Source organism: Curcuma longa, chromosome 4 (genome assembly GCF_044706935.1).
Source record: "Curcuma longa cultivar G26 ecotype Majalengka, Jawa Barat chromosome 4, ITB_CL_G26_1.1, whole genome shotgun sequence".
Lineage (NCBI taxonomy): Eukaryota > Viridiplantae > Streptophyta > Magnoliopsida > Zingiberales > Zingiberaceae > Curcuma > Curcuma longa.
The window spans coordinates 15,369,617-15,385,088 of NC_133864.1; the positions used below are offsets into that span (position 1 = coordinate 15,369,617).

Consider the following 15,472-nt stretch of genomic DNA (forward strand, 5'->3'; position numbering starts at 1 on the left):
TTTCTTTTAGATATTTAATTATTTTTTTCTGTAAAAGGTAAAATTCGTCACCCTAACGGCTCTACATGATCGGTCTCATAACCATTAGTGAATAGATAGATTGAAAAATTATAGTTAATCACGACGGAAGAGGTTTAATTATTTTTCTTTAAATATATGAAAAAGAAATGAATCATGATGCATGCAGACAAAAAGTATTAATCTAAGTTGGAATAAAAATAATCCCTATTTTCAAGTTGGCATAAAAAAAATACAAATAAATTTGTAAGTTTTCTTTTCAAAATTATATATATATTTTTCGCATTCATATCCATTTACTGCTTTACCCACATCGATCCTTCCAAATTAAAGACTCATTCTAATTAAATGGGATAATAAACTAGATTACATATATAATCATGAATGTTAAAATTAAAGGCGTATTCCGACAATAGCTAGCCATTAATTATTTCCTTCAAACGAATTCTTAATTATTCGCATAGGAAATACTGAAAACCCAAAGGGAATAGAAAATAATAATAATATCAAACAAGGACAATGGTCGTAGGCATCAATCCAGCACTTGCCATGACTATTTGCACTATTTTACATATATAGATACATGTCAAAGATAGACCAGGGGAAAAGTGGCATGCAAGAATGTACGCATGCAGTCTCGGTGTTCAATTGCATCACACTTTCCAGAGTTCTCACACATCAATTAGAACAATCTTATATATGTGCAATAAGATTAGCTACTTAATTCATCTTCAAGGAGTCTGATAAAAAATGGAAAAGAATATCACAAGATTCAGGGTGATTGACTTATGCTCGTGGAGTCAGAAGCACGAGGAGATACTATTTTCCATTTATCATGCGTGATTGAAAGGGAACTCTCTTTATCTTGAGAAATGTGGAGTGCTCCCTGTTTAAAGGATGCTTCCATGGCTCTCCATCTGTTTGCAAATAAGCTCTGTTCCAGTCACCACCTCGCAATTCCAACTTGACAGCAGCAGCCTGTGATAAATTTTTAACCTCTTTGTAAAAAAAAAAAAGAAAGAAAAAAAATTAATATAATGAATCAATCATTTTTATGCCAAGCATCAGCACAAGAGGCCTCCCAACTCACAGCCATGCATTTCCTTTTGAAGCTATTAATTAGAAGTTGTGAATTATATATAAATCATCTATCTCCTAATTTTCCGGCTTCATAATGAATACATCGACAAAAACTTCATAGGGGTTTCACTTGTATATATTACTTTTCACGTTCCTCATCTTTCGGGAGTCACTAATAGTCAATGGCAAACATAAAAGAGAACCGAAACAGTACTAATGATTAGTGTTTGCCACACATTCCCAAGAATTTCAGGTGGCAGAGAGATGATCATGTAAATTCAACTTGGTAATAAAGTTCTTGGCTTGGTATATCAAACTTAAATTGTGAATTATGAATCACACTAGTCTATAACTTCCTACTTTCATGATAAATTCATGACAAGCAACCTATCTTATTTTCATCCATATCACTCAGTTTCCTCATCCTTTGTGGATCATAATTGTAGGACAACATTTTGTATGCATGATTGACCAAAATGAAATTGTTAAACTAATATATGGCTGTTGCATGAAAGAGTTTTAGGTAGAAAAGCAATAGCTACACATTCGAACTTAGAAAGTGATTGGTATCTTCAACTCCAATTGGTCCTCACTTAATATGACAGCAATAAATAACACATAAATCTCCATTATTTGAAGTCACACACTGAATATTATTCCAACGATTAAATAATTAACACTATCCAAAATCCTATCTTTGGCAAACAAGAAATAACAGCTACAGATGTCGCACATATAAAAGATAATAGAACAAGTTAGTAAGCTAAGCATGGGGATGGTTAAGAAATATAATCTAAAATGGGAACTTGACTCTATCTAACATGGTAGCTAGATTTGTTTCCAAATCAGGTGGGTTCAAGTTTTTTATTGAAAGCGACCTGTCAGCCCAGACTGAATTTATTTAAGTAATAAATAAAAATACATATTTAATCACAAAGAACTGAGAGTTTGCATTAACTGATATCAATCTTTTCCAGTTCCAAGACTGACCTAACCTAGCTAAATCTACACTGATAGCTTAGAGTTTGTTGCATTTTACTCTATATTAATAACTAATAATTCGCGCCAGTCAGTGCTCTCAAATGATATTTATTTCTAGGGAAATACACATCCAGTATAATTGAATTAAATGCATGCTAGTAGAAGCAAAGGCTTCATGATCTAGTAACCCTACTGGGAATGAGAAATTCCGGATATATAGCAACAATATCATTATGCTGTGACAGTTTAAATGGTTAAGACAGAAATGGTACTTGAGCAATGTGTACAGCAGAGATAATTTCAACCATAACCATGGAAGCATGCCATCCTTGTTTCATTCCAAATATCTCAAGCAGCCCATCATCCGCTCGAGCCTCATAAAACCTTCTCTGAGAAAGAAAATAGCGGCAAATATCTGTGAAAACTCAGTGCATAAAAATATTTCAGGGGCAAATTTCCAGAAATTATTTGTCTTGTGGTGTTTTATACTCTGTAGATTAAGGGGTTGATAGACCTTTCTTCCTGCTCTTTCTTGCTTAAGTTACATTTTTATTTCAATTATATAAATTTGAAAGAGAGTAATGGTCTAATTTATGAACTTTCACAATCAACACAGGTGACAGGACCAAACTCCAACTACATGTGAGTTACTATTGTAAAGAAAGTTTCCTAGAGAGAAAAAAAAATCATCGAGACAGTAAAATTTTCATATAGATGAGTAATATCAACCTGATCAAGATATTCAGGAGTAGGATGTCCCCATGGATGACTTCCACTTCCATAGCTGTCCAGATTTAGAAGCACAAGGGACCTAACGCTGCAGCAAATGTGTCCATTGCAGAATTATCTCCTTACCAGTTGAATAAATAAGTTAATCATGTTAGATAGGAGAGAAATTGCACTAATAGCATCCTTCCACGTTGATTTTTTTTAGCAAGAAAACTAATGTATCAATTAGAAGGTTACTACTATGTCAGTTCAAAATTTTCATGGTTCAATAGAAAACATTTTCAAAATTCTTAACTCAATAGAATCTAGAAACTAAAGATGCAGCAAAGCATGCTAACTCAAGTTCTGAAATTTCCACACTGGATAGTACATAAGGAAAATCCAGTTAGTAAGCAGGCAATATCCCTTGGAGACAAAGTTTGCTAGAATGGTACATTTACTAAAATATGACACAATTTAGTCATAAAAGGTGAGTTGTGGGCTTCCAAAGGAGCCTTATAAGCTTAGATGAATAAGCTACTATTAATTTTAACTTAGGGACTAGTGCTTGAGTCTGACAAGTTAACATGAAAATTTTCTAATTCTAAGGTTGTGATAATTAGTATCAAAGCAGATCTAATTGTATGCAAGGTGAGGTAGTCAAAAGGTTGTTTGTGTAACATACAACTGATGGGACATCCCAACAACAACCACCATTATGCCTCACAAACATGATTAAAGATAGGCTATGTTAGACTTGACACTCTGGTTTAGTGCATATGGCGAGTTGTGGATTAATAAAGACAATTTATAAGCTTTGATTAGCAAGCTAATGTTAACTTCATCTTAAGCACATTTTTGAGCTGGTGGTTAGCTTGACAAGTAAAAATTAGAAAGCATAATAACCAATTATGCAAAACATAGAAAACAAATAACCAATTATATTGCTCAGTTAATACACAAATACAAGACATATTTCTAATGAAAGAAAAATATGGTTCAATATGTTTACATGAATAAAGACACCAATTCCCACAAAAAACTAAAATTAAACTCGATGATCATCAATATGAATAAGTGAAGAGAGATTACAACATGATCTCTTGAACATTGCCACAGTAAATTAGATAGTCAATAAAAATAACAAAGTATAATCACCTAGCGGGTATTGGAATCTTCTCCCATTCTTTGTTGCTAACCTTTTTGATATAAAGGGATAAAATGTTTTTAAGCCCCCTGCATTTGAAACAAGATCAACTTATTGAATTTCTATGGGCAGAAATATTGTCACACATGAACAACAGGAACAAATATATCCAAGACACAGAAGACCCATATCAATATGAATATAGATCAGTAATTCCAAGTTAGAAACTTAATCATTTTTTGTTACAGGAAAATAAAAATAAATTCAAGAAGCAAATATTTTTGATAAATGTGCTATAACTGACCTGAGATTTGGAGTTTTCACACATGGTGTAAAGAACCAACCTTGTGTGCAGCTATATCCACCATAAATCAACTGCAAAACAAATGCTGTTTGTTACATTTGACTATCATCTAAATATTATTCATTTTAATAATTAAGAACGAATAATGCTTAAAATGTATCATTAATATCAAATTGTTAATACATCATATAAATAACAAATCATATTATTGATATAGAATCAGTAAATGTAAAAAGTATGTTATAACTAATAGTGTGTGTGTGTGTGTATTAAAAAGATTACTAAACTAAAATAGATTATTAATATATGGTTGTAAACAAAATGATTTTATTCCTTAATAATACATGTTATAAGATTTAGTCAGTCCCTAATTGCATGCAGGTAGAGTTTTAGCTAAGGGAAAGGGAAATTTTGGGTTGTTGACCAAGAGAGGTTGCTAACTTCTCTCTTGATCCACAGTAAAGAAATTTAGAGTCAAATGACAGCAAGGTTGGATTAATGATCGTCAAGATCATGATAAATCTAGAGTTGTGGCAAGGGTGTAGCAAATGATAAAGACTATCCCTCCAATGCTAGTTCACTAGGAATCGTTGGGATTGTCGAAAAGGCCTTGGTTCAACATTTTCCAATGCATTCTAATATGGCCAGATGTTAACCTGATTCCATCCAATCTGATCTCGATTTCACCAAATCACAATTTTTTTTTCTCCAATTGGTAGTGAACTATATAATTTTAGCCAATTTCTTTAAATCTCTAGGGATATGTATGATTCATGGAAATTTCCAATTTTCTATTTTTCAGAAAAAAATGAAATTTGAAATGAATCTGAGAAAATTAGAAAAATGTTAAGCAACTTTTTCACACCATTGTAGAAAAAAATTAATTTAAAAACCAAAAAATGATTGTTGCCAAATAAAGGAAAGATTTATTATGAAAAATAACAAGGAAAATAGAAAATAATGAACTAATTCTCAATCCAAACAAGATGTCAATTTCTTGGAAAAAATTGAATCAACCTTTGCAAATACTGATTGATCAGCTAGAGTGATCTATAGGTGTTAGCTGATTCTGACAACCACCTCCTTACCTTTTCCCACTTTGTCAATTTTACTTGAACATTCCACAATTAATGTCTGGAAAATGATAAATCATCATGAGTCAAAATATGGAAAGTATTGTTTCGAACAAGAGTTTCAATCTTCAATCGAAATGGTATAGTATCGATATGATGTTGTGTACTTCGGCATGCTTTCTGAGAGTTCAACTCAAATGAGTTTAAATTCAAAAATCCACTTCCACTAATTAACTGATTTACCCCCAAATATAAAGTAGTGGTAATTATAAAATCAATTGAATTATAATTTTAAAATAATAAGTTAGCAAAATTTAAGAAGTATCTCAATTAATGACTACACCTACCTAATACCAAAAAAATGAACATTGTCAATCTGACAACAGCATTGGCTCTTATAACTTCATATTAAAAGTAATCTCGAAACTTTCTATGAACTATTAAATAATACTCCTAGGATATCTCAGTTAACCACCCACCAAGAGCTGATCTTTAATTGGCACATTAAAACTAGAATGGGTACAGGTACAAGATTATGAATGCATCTTAGTCTCCAACTTTAACATCACTCCTTTTGCTACTATGATACTCCAACTGCTGCAACTTAGTTCCCAATCTTTAGCAAAAATTAGCATGATGACAAAAATGCAGTATGAAAAAAACTCAGATAATAATTGGAATATGGATTAGGTCTTGTTATATAGTTTTTAATCACTATTTCTCGTTTTAAAGTGACACTATTAATTTACTAAAACCATCACAATGACAATTATTTTATCCATAACAAAAAGACGTTCCTCTATCTAACTCGAATGCAATGTAATAAAGACAGAAATATGAACCTACTTTATTTGAAATTGGACCTCGTGCAAGGTATGGCCTTGTGTTACGTAAATGGTGAAAGCCATAGGCAACTTGGGCATCCATTCCTGTATTGCAAGAAATTGAAAAGAATAAGGATCTGCAAGCATCTAATGAATGGAATACATGATTACATAAAAGGTTAAGCATGCAAATGTATGACAAGATTGCACAAGAAAGAGGAAGGTTATTTAATGTAAACTGGAAGCAGTATCACCATATGATACCAGTTGAGCTAGACAGCAGCAACTTCACAAGATAGTAGAAGAGAGAAAACATTATGAAAAGTAATACATTTAGAGAAACAGACAAAAATAGCACTACAGACAAATTTGGATATGCATCATAAAGAAACCACTTATGACACGATAGTCATCCTCTAGAGTGTTGAATAAACCACAGTATCCTCATTTTGTGGTCATATCATTCTGCCTGAAAATTCAGAATATAATCAAGGAACATATCACCCAAATGGTATATTATTTATTCTAAGAGCCTTCCATACTATATGGATTAGAATAAAGATGTTAAATTCAGATCCAAGACGGTATCAGTTTCAATTTTCCCCAAAATTTTTCACAATGAATTGCAAATGAATATTATTAATAAAATTGATCATACCAATGCTCAAGTAGTTGTAGAAGACTCCTTCAAAGCAAGAAATTCTTTCAGCCAATTCTCTTTGGATATCCACATCCTATAGAAACAGTAACTTTTCCAAAATATCACCATATTTCTTAAATGGTAGCACATTTGAGCAGAGAACAAATAAGAAATCACACGTGAATAGACACATACTAAATGCTGCTACTTTGAAGCTAAATATAGAAATAGAAAACAACCTTAAATTAAAAAATAAAATAAAATAAAATAAAAAGTGTGTTTAGTAGTAATTGGAACACCAAAAATGAATTCAGTAGAGATAGTTAAACGACTAGTGCCTAGAGCTCTAGAAGTAGTAACACTTAGCCTTAATGGAAGTTGAGGATATTTGAAAAGAGAGACAAAGATGTAGTTTGACATAGGCTAAGTGAAGAAAAATAAGTAGCTAACTAGTATAAGTCAACTTGCAGGTGATTGCTGTTTGTAATGGTATTCAATGATTAACAATGCATCAAGTTGTAGCTTTTATGATCCTTAGAAAAATAGTGTCTACTAGAGCTCGTTGGATGAATAATGTTTATGCATCTTTTTTCTATTCATCTTCTACCTTCTTTTGCTAAGCAAGAGATGTAGTTGAATTTGGTGGAACATTTATGCCATTAATCACAATATTCCACAAGCCTTGAGACATGAAGAATGTTTTCCTCATAATGCTACAATAATCATAGTTTTCACCAGAAAAGATGGGAAGAAGAATAGAAGGTTGGTTGAATGAGGAGGATGTCATAATTGAATGAGGAAATGGATGACCCCCAATTACTTTATCCAACTAAACTTTGATACCGCTGTTAGTTTTAAAGGAAGAAGATTAGTATATAAAATGGGAACCTTTCTTTAATCAGAATTTGCTTACAAGAGCTTCAAATAGTTTACAGTTTAGGTTAGTTTACAAGCTAGTTGGAAATTAGAAGTGTTGAGGGCTTTTGAATGGAGCTATAGTTGTAGCTAGGTTTCTTGACATATTAGTTATAAATGCCCACACCAACCCTCTATTTATAGATGCTCTCCACCACCTATGAAGATTCTAGAGAGCCATCTCCTCTTCTCGAGATATTTGAAAATATTTTTTATGACTTTTCTAGAAATTGCACCAGGTAATTGCTTGCTTAATTATGCAAGAAAGTGTTTTAACTCAACAGGTTCATTAGAAAATAGAAATGTTAAATCAAACTTAGACTGGGGTCAAACTCTTGGCATAATAGCAAGGTAAATAAAAGCTAAAACAAGCATATAAAAAAAGCTTAAGGAAAATGGTTCTGGCCTTCTGGTGGCTGGATATAGATGTTTCATGTCAATAAAATAAGTACAAACATTGCCTAACCTTGGAACCTGCACATCAGCAACTATAATATAGTAACTCTACTTTCCAGAAAGCGCACGGAGCCAAGTAATTATCAGAAAGCCTTAGGAGCATGAAAACCAGCATGTATCATGGGAAGTGGACAAATGGAAATTTGCAAAAGAAGAAACCACAACTGAATTGTAGATCAAATGAGATCAAGCTTAGCACTGTACCTCGTTGAGATCATACTCTCCTACAGACTTAAGACAATAAGGCAATTGGAGTCCTTGTGTTTCTTGCATTATGATTGTAACATGCCAACTGCATGATAAGGGGAAAAATTTGCATAAGATAATTATCTCAAGAAGGATCAGTTGTTTGTGTAAAGTTTCCCAGATTTACTACACTGCTATTAAGCTACCTTGTGCAGCCCACACTGGATTAGAAAGGAAACAAAATGTTAAAAGGTTGTGCAAGGCTAAGAAAACTCATGGTACTAACAAGTCTGATAGACCAAATCTAGGAGAATTTCTAGTCCATTACCAATGTAGCATACTTGATATGTTCCATAAGATGGAGGGCTTTTGATAAGAGCGACAGGAAAGCAAGCCATGCACAATTCATGAACTAACAAGATTTAGTGATGTTATATTAATGTGGATATCACTGCATAAGCATACGCACCATGGTTATAGAAATCATTCCATCTCGCATGATACAAGTGAGATTGTATCATTCTAAGGTGGGATTGAGATGTGGAAAAGTTGGGTGGAAGCACCATGCCAGATATTTCACATTGCTGGCGACTATCCAAGGTAAAGGAGAGTGGAGGCAGCTCTACCATGCAAACTCAGTGAACAGAATGGCAATTAGAAACAAGTACAGATTTTTTTTTAATATTGAGCTAAAATGGATATATGGCTACTCAAGAAGAAAAAAGATATTCTTATCTTGCAAAAATTAGGTGTAGCTCTAATAGATAATAAGATGAGAGAAAGTGGATTGAAATGCAAGGGACATTCTCAAAAGGCTTGAACCAATTAATATTAAAGGAATAAGGGGTAGAGGGAGACATTGAAATTGTAGATAATCTGTCTAAATATAATCAAATGAAATCTATTATAGAATTCAACAAATGGAAGAGTTGTGATACCAAGACCAAATACTTGGAACCTAAACTACACAACTTGATGATGCACATAATATCAAATCAATTTATCATCAAAAATATAATCAACATCAGGTTGTGTTAATCCACGATATGGGATCAACTACATGAAATCTTATCCTCCATTGAACTCTATATACTATTTCACAACTAAGATTCAGATCTTCTATACTACTTCCAATTACATTAATTGTTCTCTTTGGATATCATGTGAAGAAGACATGATACTGAAATTAAAAGGTAATGCCTAGCAAACAAAACAATTATATAATTTTATGCAACAAAAGATTCTTTTTATGGCACAAAAGAAGAAAGCTGCTTTCAATCAGAATTAAAAGTATTGCAAGCAGAGGGAAATGATAAAAATTGTGCTCAATGTAACAAAAGGTTATTTAATTGATTTATTAGTGAAGTCTTGCATAAAATTCAATGGAAGGATAAGAATCATGTAACAAACCCCTAATAGTTGGAACTACATGGTTTGATGATGACGAAGATATCAAATCAATTTATCACCAAAAACTAATCACCACGAACTCATGATAATCCCATTAATTGGTGTCAACTACATGTATCTTACCCTCCATCAAACTTTATGTAAGGCAATTTCAATAGTCATATTAAGATTTCTTAATTATTTCCAATTATCCTAGTTGGAGTTCTCTTTTAGATATCATTTGAAGAAAACATGATATTGAAAGAAAAGGTTAAGTTCCTAGTTTATAAAACAAGTCATGCTCTTGTATGATTTTATGCAAAGATTCTCGTTATGGCAAACAAGACGAAAGAGTTCCTTTTGCATGCTGAAATGAGCACCATAATTTTTTCCCCATTTGAATGGGTACTACTTAATGTATTAGCAATCATTTCCAATACCTTGAATCTATCACAGTTGATAAATCCATCACGGATGATATGTGAAAATCACTGGCAATCTTAGTGTATGCAAAGGGAACCCCTATATCACGTAACTTGATATTTGTAGGAAATCAATTGATTTTGTGTGGTTAGGCCACAAGGAAAAAAAATATGATTTGAAGAATCATCATCTATTACATTGAGCTCTATTCAAGAAAATATCACTAGCAATATTTAAATCATTGGCTAATATTTATCTTAGTCACCCTCTACCTCTTTCATCTTTCACTCTAATACATTCAAGATGTTACTGGTCGACTTTGAACATGCCCGAACCATTTTGACTGGTAGTTAAATATGGTAAAAATGAAATTAAAGGAGTTGCACTACCAATCTCATAATAGAAATAGATAAAATGCTCACCTATCAAGGTTTTGAACAGGATTAGAAATTGCCGTGAGAAGAGATTGTTTCACTGCCGACTTCCATGCAAAAGGGAAGGAGCCACCCTGCATTGTTGTACTATAAGTAAACAGATGTTATTTCAATTAAACTGGAACAATCAAAGTTAGTGATGTACAAGTCTTTACCCAACCAAAACTCCTAGAAAGATCATTCCCTGTTCCAAGTGGGATAATACCAGTTGGGGGAACAGGCTCTCTTTTCTGCACAAAAAGTTCACCAAGACTCCCCAAAATCCAACCTACTGTACCATCACCTCCTGCAACCTGCAAAATAAAATAATCAACCAAAACTCATTTGATCATTAACAGGAAAGAAACAATCAAACAAATCTTGTGAAATTGCATCAAAGCAAGAATGGAGTCGACAGACAAATAATTTTAATATTTGACTAATATCTACAACATAAGCAAATTTGGACATGCAATGATCGAGCATGCATCAATGAATCAAATATTCATAAAAAGGTATCAGCAAGATAAACTTGCAGGAAAGCGTACCATAATTCTTAGCTTCTCGCGGATGGTCTTTGCATAATCATCACCAATAGATGCCAAATTCTCTAAGCAAGTTAAAGCATACCGAACAAAATGAGAAGGTGACATCACTGAAAGATCAAAGACCTGGGTTAACATACAAGAAATAGTAAGTGACATGATTTCATGCTCCTAGATATGTTCCTGACCCAAAAAGATATTTATGAAAAGAAAATTCTAGAACCAAATGCAGTCAACACAACATGATCATTCAAACATTCTGAAAAAAATGTGAGTCAGATTAGAAAGATTTCAAGATACCAGGACTCTACTTTGCTAGCACAAACCAATCTATGTGGCAACTCTTATTGGAGATATTAATGGATATTGGGTATTCATTTCCAGTCCCAACCACAAATATAACAAGTATAAAAAATCTCATATATTCATGTTAATCATATAAGTTTATTGAGCTACTAAAAACTAGCAAAATAAAAACATAGGAAAACATAGAGAAATTTGATTTTTTTTGTTTTGTTTTGTTTTGTTTTTACTTGGATAATACAACAATGGCATAAGCCCTAACTAGAGCTAACTAGATGGCTAGCATGTTCTGCCATTCCATAGTAATATAACCGGAAGTTAAGTCTCACTTATGCTAGTAACTTTCCTGTACCCCTCGCACCTTTAAAGTTCAAGCTAACTAATCAACTTCCAATGTTTAGAATCTAATGGATTTCTTACTTGGAAGTACTATCCATAGTTTTCTAGATTGGCCAATTCCATTCCAAATCAACAGAGTTGGATAGGTATCTGCTTTTTCCAATCCAATTTTATCTGAGAAAAAATCATATAGATTAAGAAGAAAAATATACTAAAACAGCAAAAAACCAAAGTTAAGCCACTTTCAAAACACTCAATTACAAGAGGATGATTTGATTCTGAGAGAAATCTGCTGATTCTTAAAGGTACTGTTTTATTTTGAGAGGCACCAGGTTTGTCTTTTCCAGTCAAAAGTTGAAAACATATAAACATATCCAAATTGAAAGAAGGATACAATGAGATTAGAAGGAAAAGAAATTAATTGCAAGCCAAAAGTGGAGAATGTTCTACAAAAAGAAAAGAGACAAATGAGTGACATGTTCTCCTTTTAAATAAGAAAGTTCTGTAACATATCTGTTTTAAGGTGTTTAAGTTTATGTGCTGTGACAACAAGTGAGACAGTTGATGTTCTTTAGGCCATAAATATACTGCACGGTGTATGTACTAATGTGTGTGTGTTGGTTATGGAAAGAGCTAAGTAATATAGTGTACTATTTGTTATAGTATAAAACCTTAACAGACAAATATGATTTATAATTGAATATAATAAATTATGAGTTAATATGACAAAATTATTCAACATTTTTTAATTATTAATAGAATACAACAGGTATTAATATGTCACACTGAAGACAATCTGTAATAATATATGAAACATGTCAATTTCATAATACTTGAGATTATATAATTTAATAGCTCTAATATTTTGGGGGTTTAATATGTATTGATATTATCCATAGTAGTGATGATTGATTACTTTTCTATTTACAGTCCTTTTTTTTTCATTCCGATTCTACTGATTCTATTGAACTGAAACAGCCGACATTATTGTTTTTGAACAAGCTGATCCTGATACCAATCCTAATTCTGCAAACTATGATACTATCTTAGTGAATTTTCTTGTAATTTGGCATTCATCAAGACCACAAACCAACAAAAAATAATGTTTTTTTATTATATTGTTCCCTCATGTTAGTCTTGATAGTGATATCTCCCCTATTTTTGTGTTGGTACTCTAACCAAAAAGCATAGTCGTAGCTGCCTCAATTGACCTGTAAAAATAGGTTTAATTGTGGAGCAGAAAAAGAGACTGATCATTAAGAAAATAGACAGCCACTGAAGATGGTCGAAATTGAATGATCTTCTAGATAGAGAACAATTGTCATGACCTCCAAGCTAGATAATAACAATATGTATTTCAAATTAGCATACAAGTTCACTTATAAAGTCGTTGAAGAAAATGTTCCTTTGAGAAGAAAACAAGGGACAAACGCCATGCAAGGATGAAGGAAGAAGGGAAAATATTACAATGGCGCTCATATTTTGAAAATCATCAGACAGATGTACTTGTTTTGAACTTTTAATTAGTATTAAAAGGGATGCCCCATCATCTCTAATATTCCCATTTGCCCCTTTGACCTTGATTTATTAAAAAGTTAACAGTTTCATTAAAATTGTTTAAACTTTTATGAATTTAAAGCAAAAAATCATCCAAATTTCTTATATAATGCTAGAACTGCTATAAGGGAATATTAGCACCTTAATTGAGCAAAGGATAATTACAATTTACATCTAAAATTCTCAAATAAAATTGTTCACTTTTACTCATTTAATGTTAAAAAATAAATTTAAAAAAATCCTAACTCCACTTATGGACAACTAAAAGTTTGGAATGTGAATATTTACATAATTTTCCAGTGGAATTAATGTATATTTGGGCCTTAAAGGGCAGTGAACAAAATCAGAGCAAAAAGAAGTATACTGTATAACATGATATTAGAGGAGGTGATGAGTTTCCCCTTTGATAATTTTGAAAATTAAGGTACACTGAATTTTACCCACGGAAGAATTTGAATCCTTTTTTTTATTATTTGCAAAGGCACTAAGCCCCCTGCCAATTGAGCTAGCTGGCATCTTCATGTGCTGAAAAACATGTAGCCATTTTTCCCAGGAGTTAACGCTGTACAGCGATATTATCCACCACAGACGAAAATTGCAATCACTCCTATCTAAAACTGAGCTTAACTTCAACCAAAACAAGGAAAATAAGTAGACCCAAATTATCAGTCAAAAGAAAAAGGATCGAAATCTTCCAAGTGATGCTTAAGGTCGGACGACAGATGCGGCACCGCATTAGGAATTGCCATCAGCCTTAAGAGAGAGATTTAAGGTTTTCAATCGGAACTGAAAAAGTGTACGCAGAAAACCAAAATGCTCCCTAAAATATCCAACTGATCTTTCACCTAAGGAACTCCAACTATCATAAATGTAGTAGCAAGCACGTGAAAGGAGGAGGGGAAAGTGCACAAAGACCTGCTCCTCGTTGATGAGCTCCTGCAACCGGATCTTGAGCTCAGGCCCATGGCGCCCACCACTTCGGGAGTTCACGAACACCACAATCGGCGCCTCCGGCATCTCGTCCGCCTCCACGCCGCCGCGGTTCTCGGCCGCGGCACTGGCCCCGGCGCCTGCGTCCTGGTCCCGGATGGCTGCCGCCATGGCCGACCTCAGATACAGCGGAATCACGATCCTCCTCTTAAGTTCTTCCTTCTTGACCCTGCTCCCAAAGATCCCGCACGCCCGAATCGAGTCCCACAACGACGACCGCGCCGCCACGTTCGCTCCCCCCGCCGCTTCCGCTGCTGTCTTCGAGTTCGACATCTCTCTCTCTCCCTCCCTCTCCCCCGAGCTTGTCGACTGGCTTCACCGGAGACGGCGAACGAGGAAAACAAGCAACAAGCAAGAGGAACCGAATTTTATTAGGCATCTGACGACAACAAAAAATACTTATTCTTCATTAAATTTTTATTTTTTAAAAATAATAAATTTGACTGCTTCATTAACTATATAACTGTAGCCGCGGTGACAGAGTGGAAGCATCTTCCGAAAAGACACTGTGAGATGAATAAATTACGAAGATGCCATGCCGTTCACGCTGTCTGTAATTAGCAATGGGTAAACCAACCCCACTGCAGCGTACCCTCCCAGTGCATTCGATTAATACCCGCGCAGCGATTCGATAAAAGAAATTGTGGCCCACAGCTAGTTACTAAAAGAAGAAGCCTCAAGTTGGCCGACCAGACACGGAATCGGCTTTCCTGTAGTACACTGGCTTTCCTCGCTGGAAGAATAAAAACTCATTAAAAAGTTTTAGAAGAACCAAACGAAGCATCTTTAGAAAAAAGCTAGAGATAAAGTATTTGATGGGTCTACACAACTCAAAATCAATAAAAATAAATATGAACATGAAAAAGACTGGTGGAAAGGTCATCTTAATTTTTGCCCAACTTTTTTTATACATCTTCACCCCACTTCACTTCTTGCACTTAAAAGAAACCATATATTAAATTTGCAACCATATATTGATTAAATATTATTTCTATTTGAGACCGCTAGTATGTGAATCAACAAGAGGCAACTCCTAGGAGACTATGAAATTGTTGACGATGAGGTTGATGTGCAATACTTAGATGAGAGTTAGAATGAGTGTTACAGGCGGACTTCGTGCGTAACCACTCCGACGCTTGAGTTAGCACAATTTGAGATTAAAAGATGAGAATAATAGGGCA

At 33.7% G+C, this 15,472-nt stretch overlaps 1 protein-coding gene across 1 annotated transcript; it reads right to left on the reverse strand.

Moving 5' to 3' along the window:
* Positions 1-552: 552 nt before the first annotated feature.
* Positions 553-14,564, reverse strand: LOC141826639 (diacylglycerol kinase 3-like). Its single transcript, XM_074713905.1, has 12 exons — positions 14,217-14,564; positions 11,106-11,228; positions 10,734-10,871; positions 10,567-10,652; positions 8,351-8,438; positions 6,794-6,869; positions 6,158-6,240; positions 4,239-4,309; positions 3,946-4,023; positions 2,809-2,896; positions 2,352-2,468; positions 553-996 (listed from the first exon to the last, which is right to left on the reverse strand). Exons 1-12 carry the CDS (start codon positions 14,562-14,564, stop codon positions 838-840), a joined length of 1,455 nt encoding a protein of 484 aa, XP_074570006.1. The 3' UTR covers positions 553-837.
* Positions 14,565-15,472: the final 908 nt, after the last annotated feature.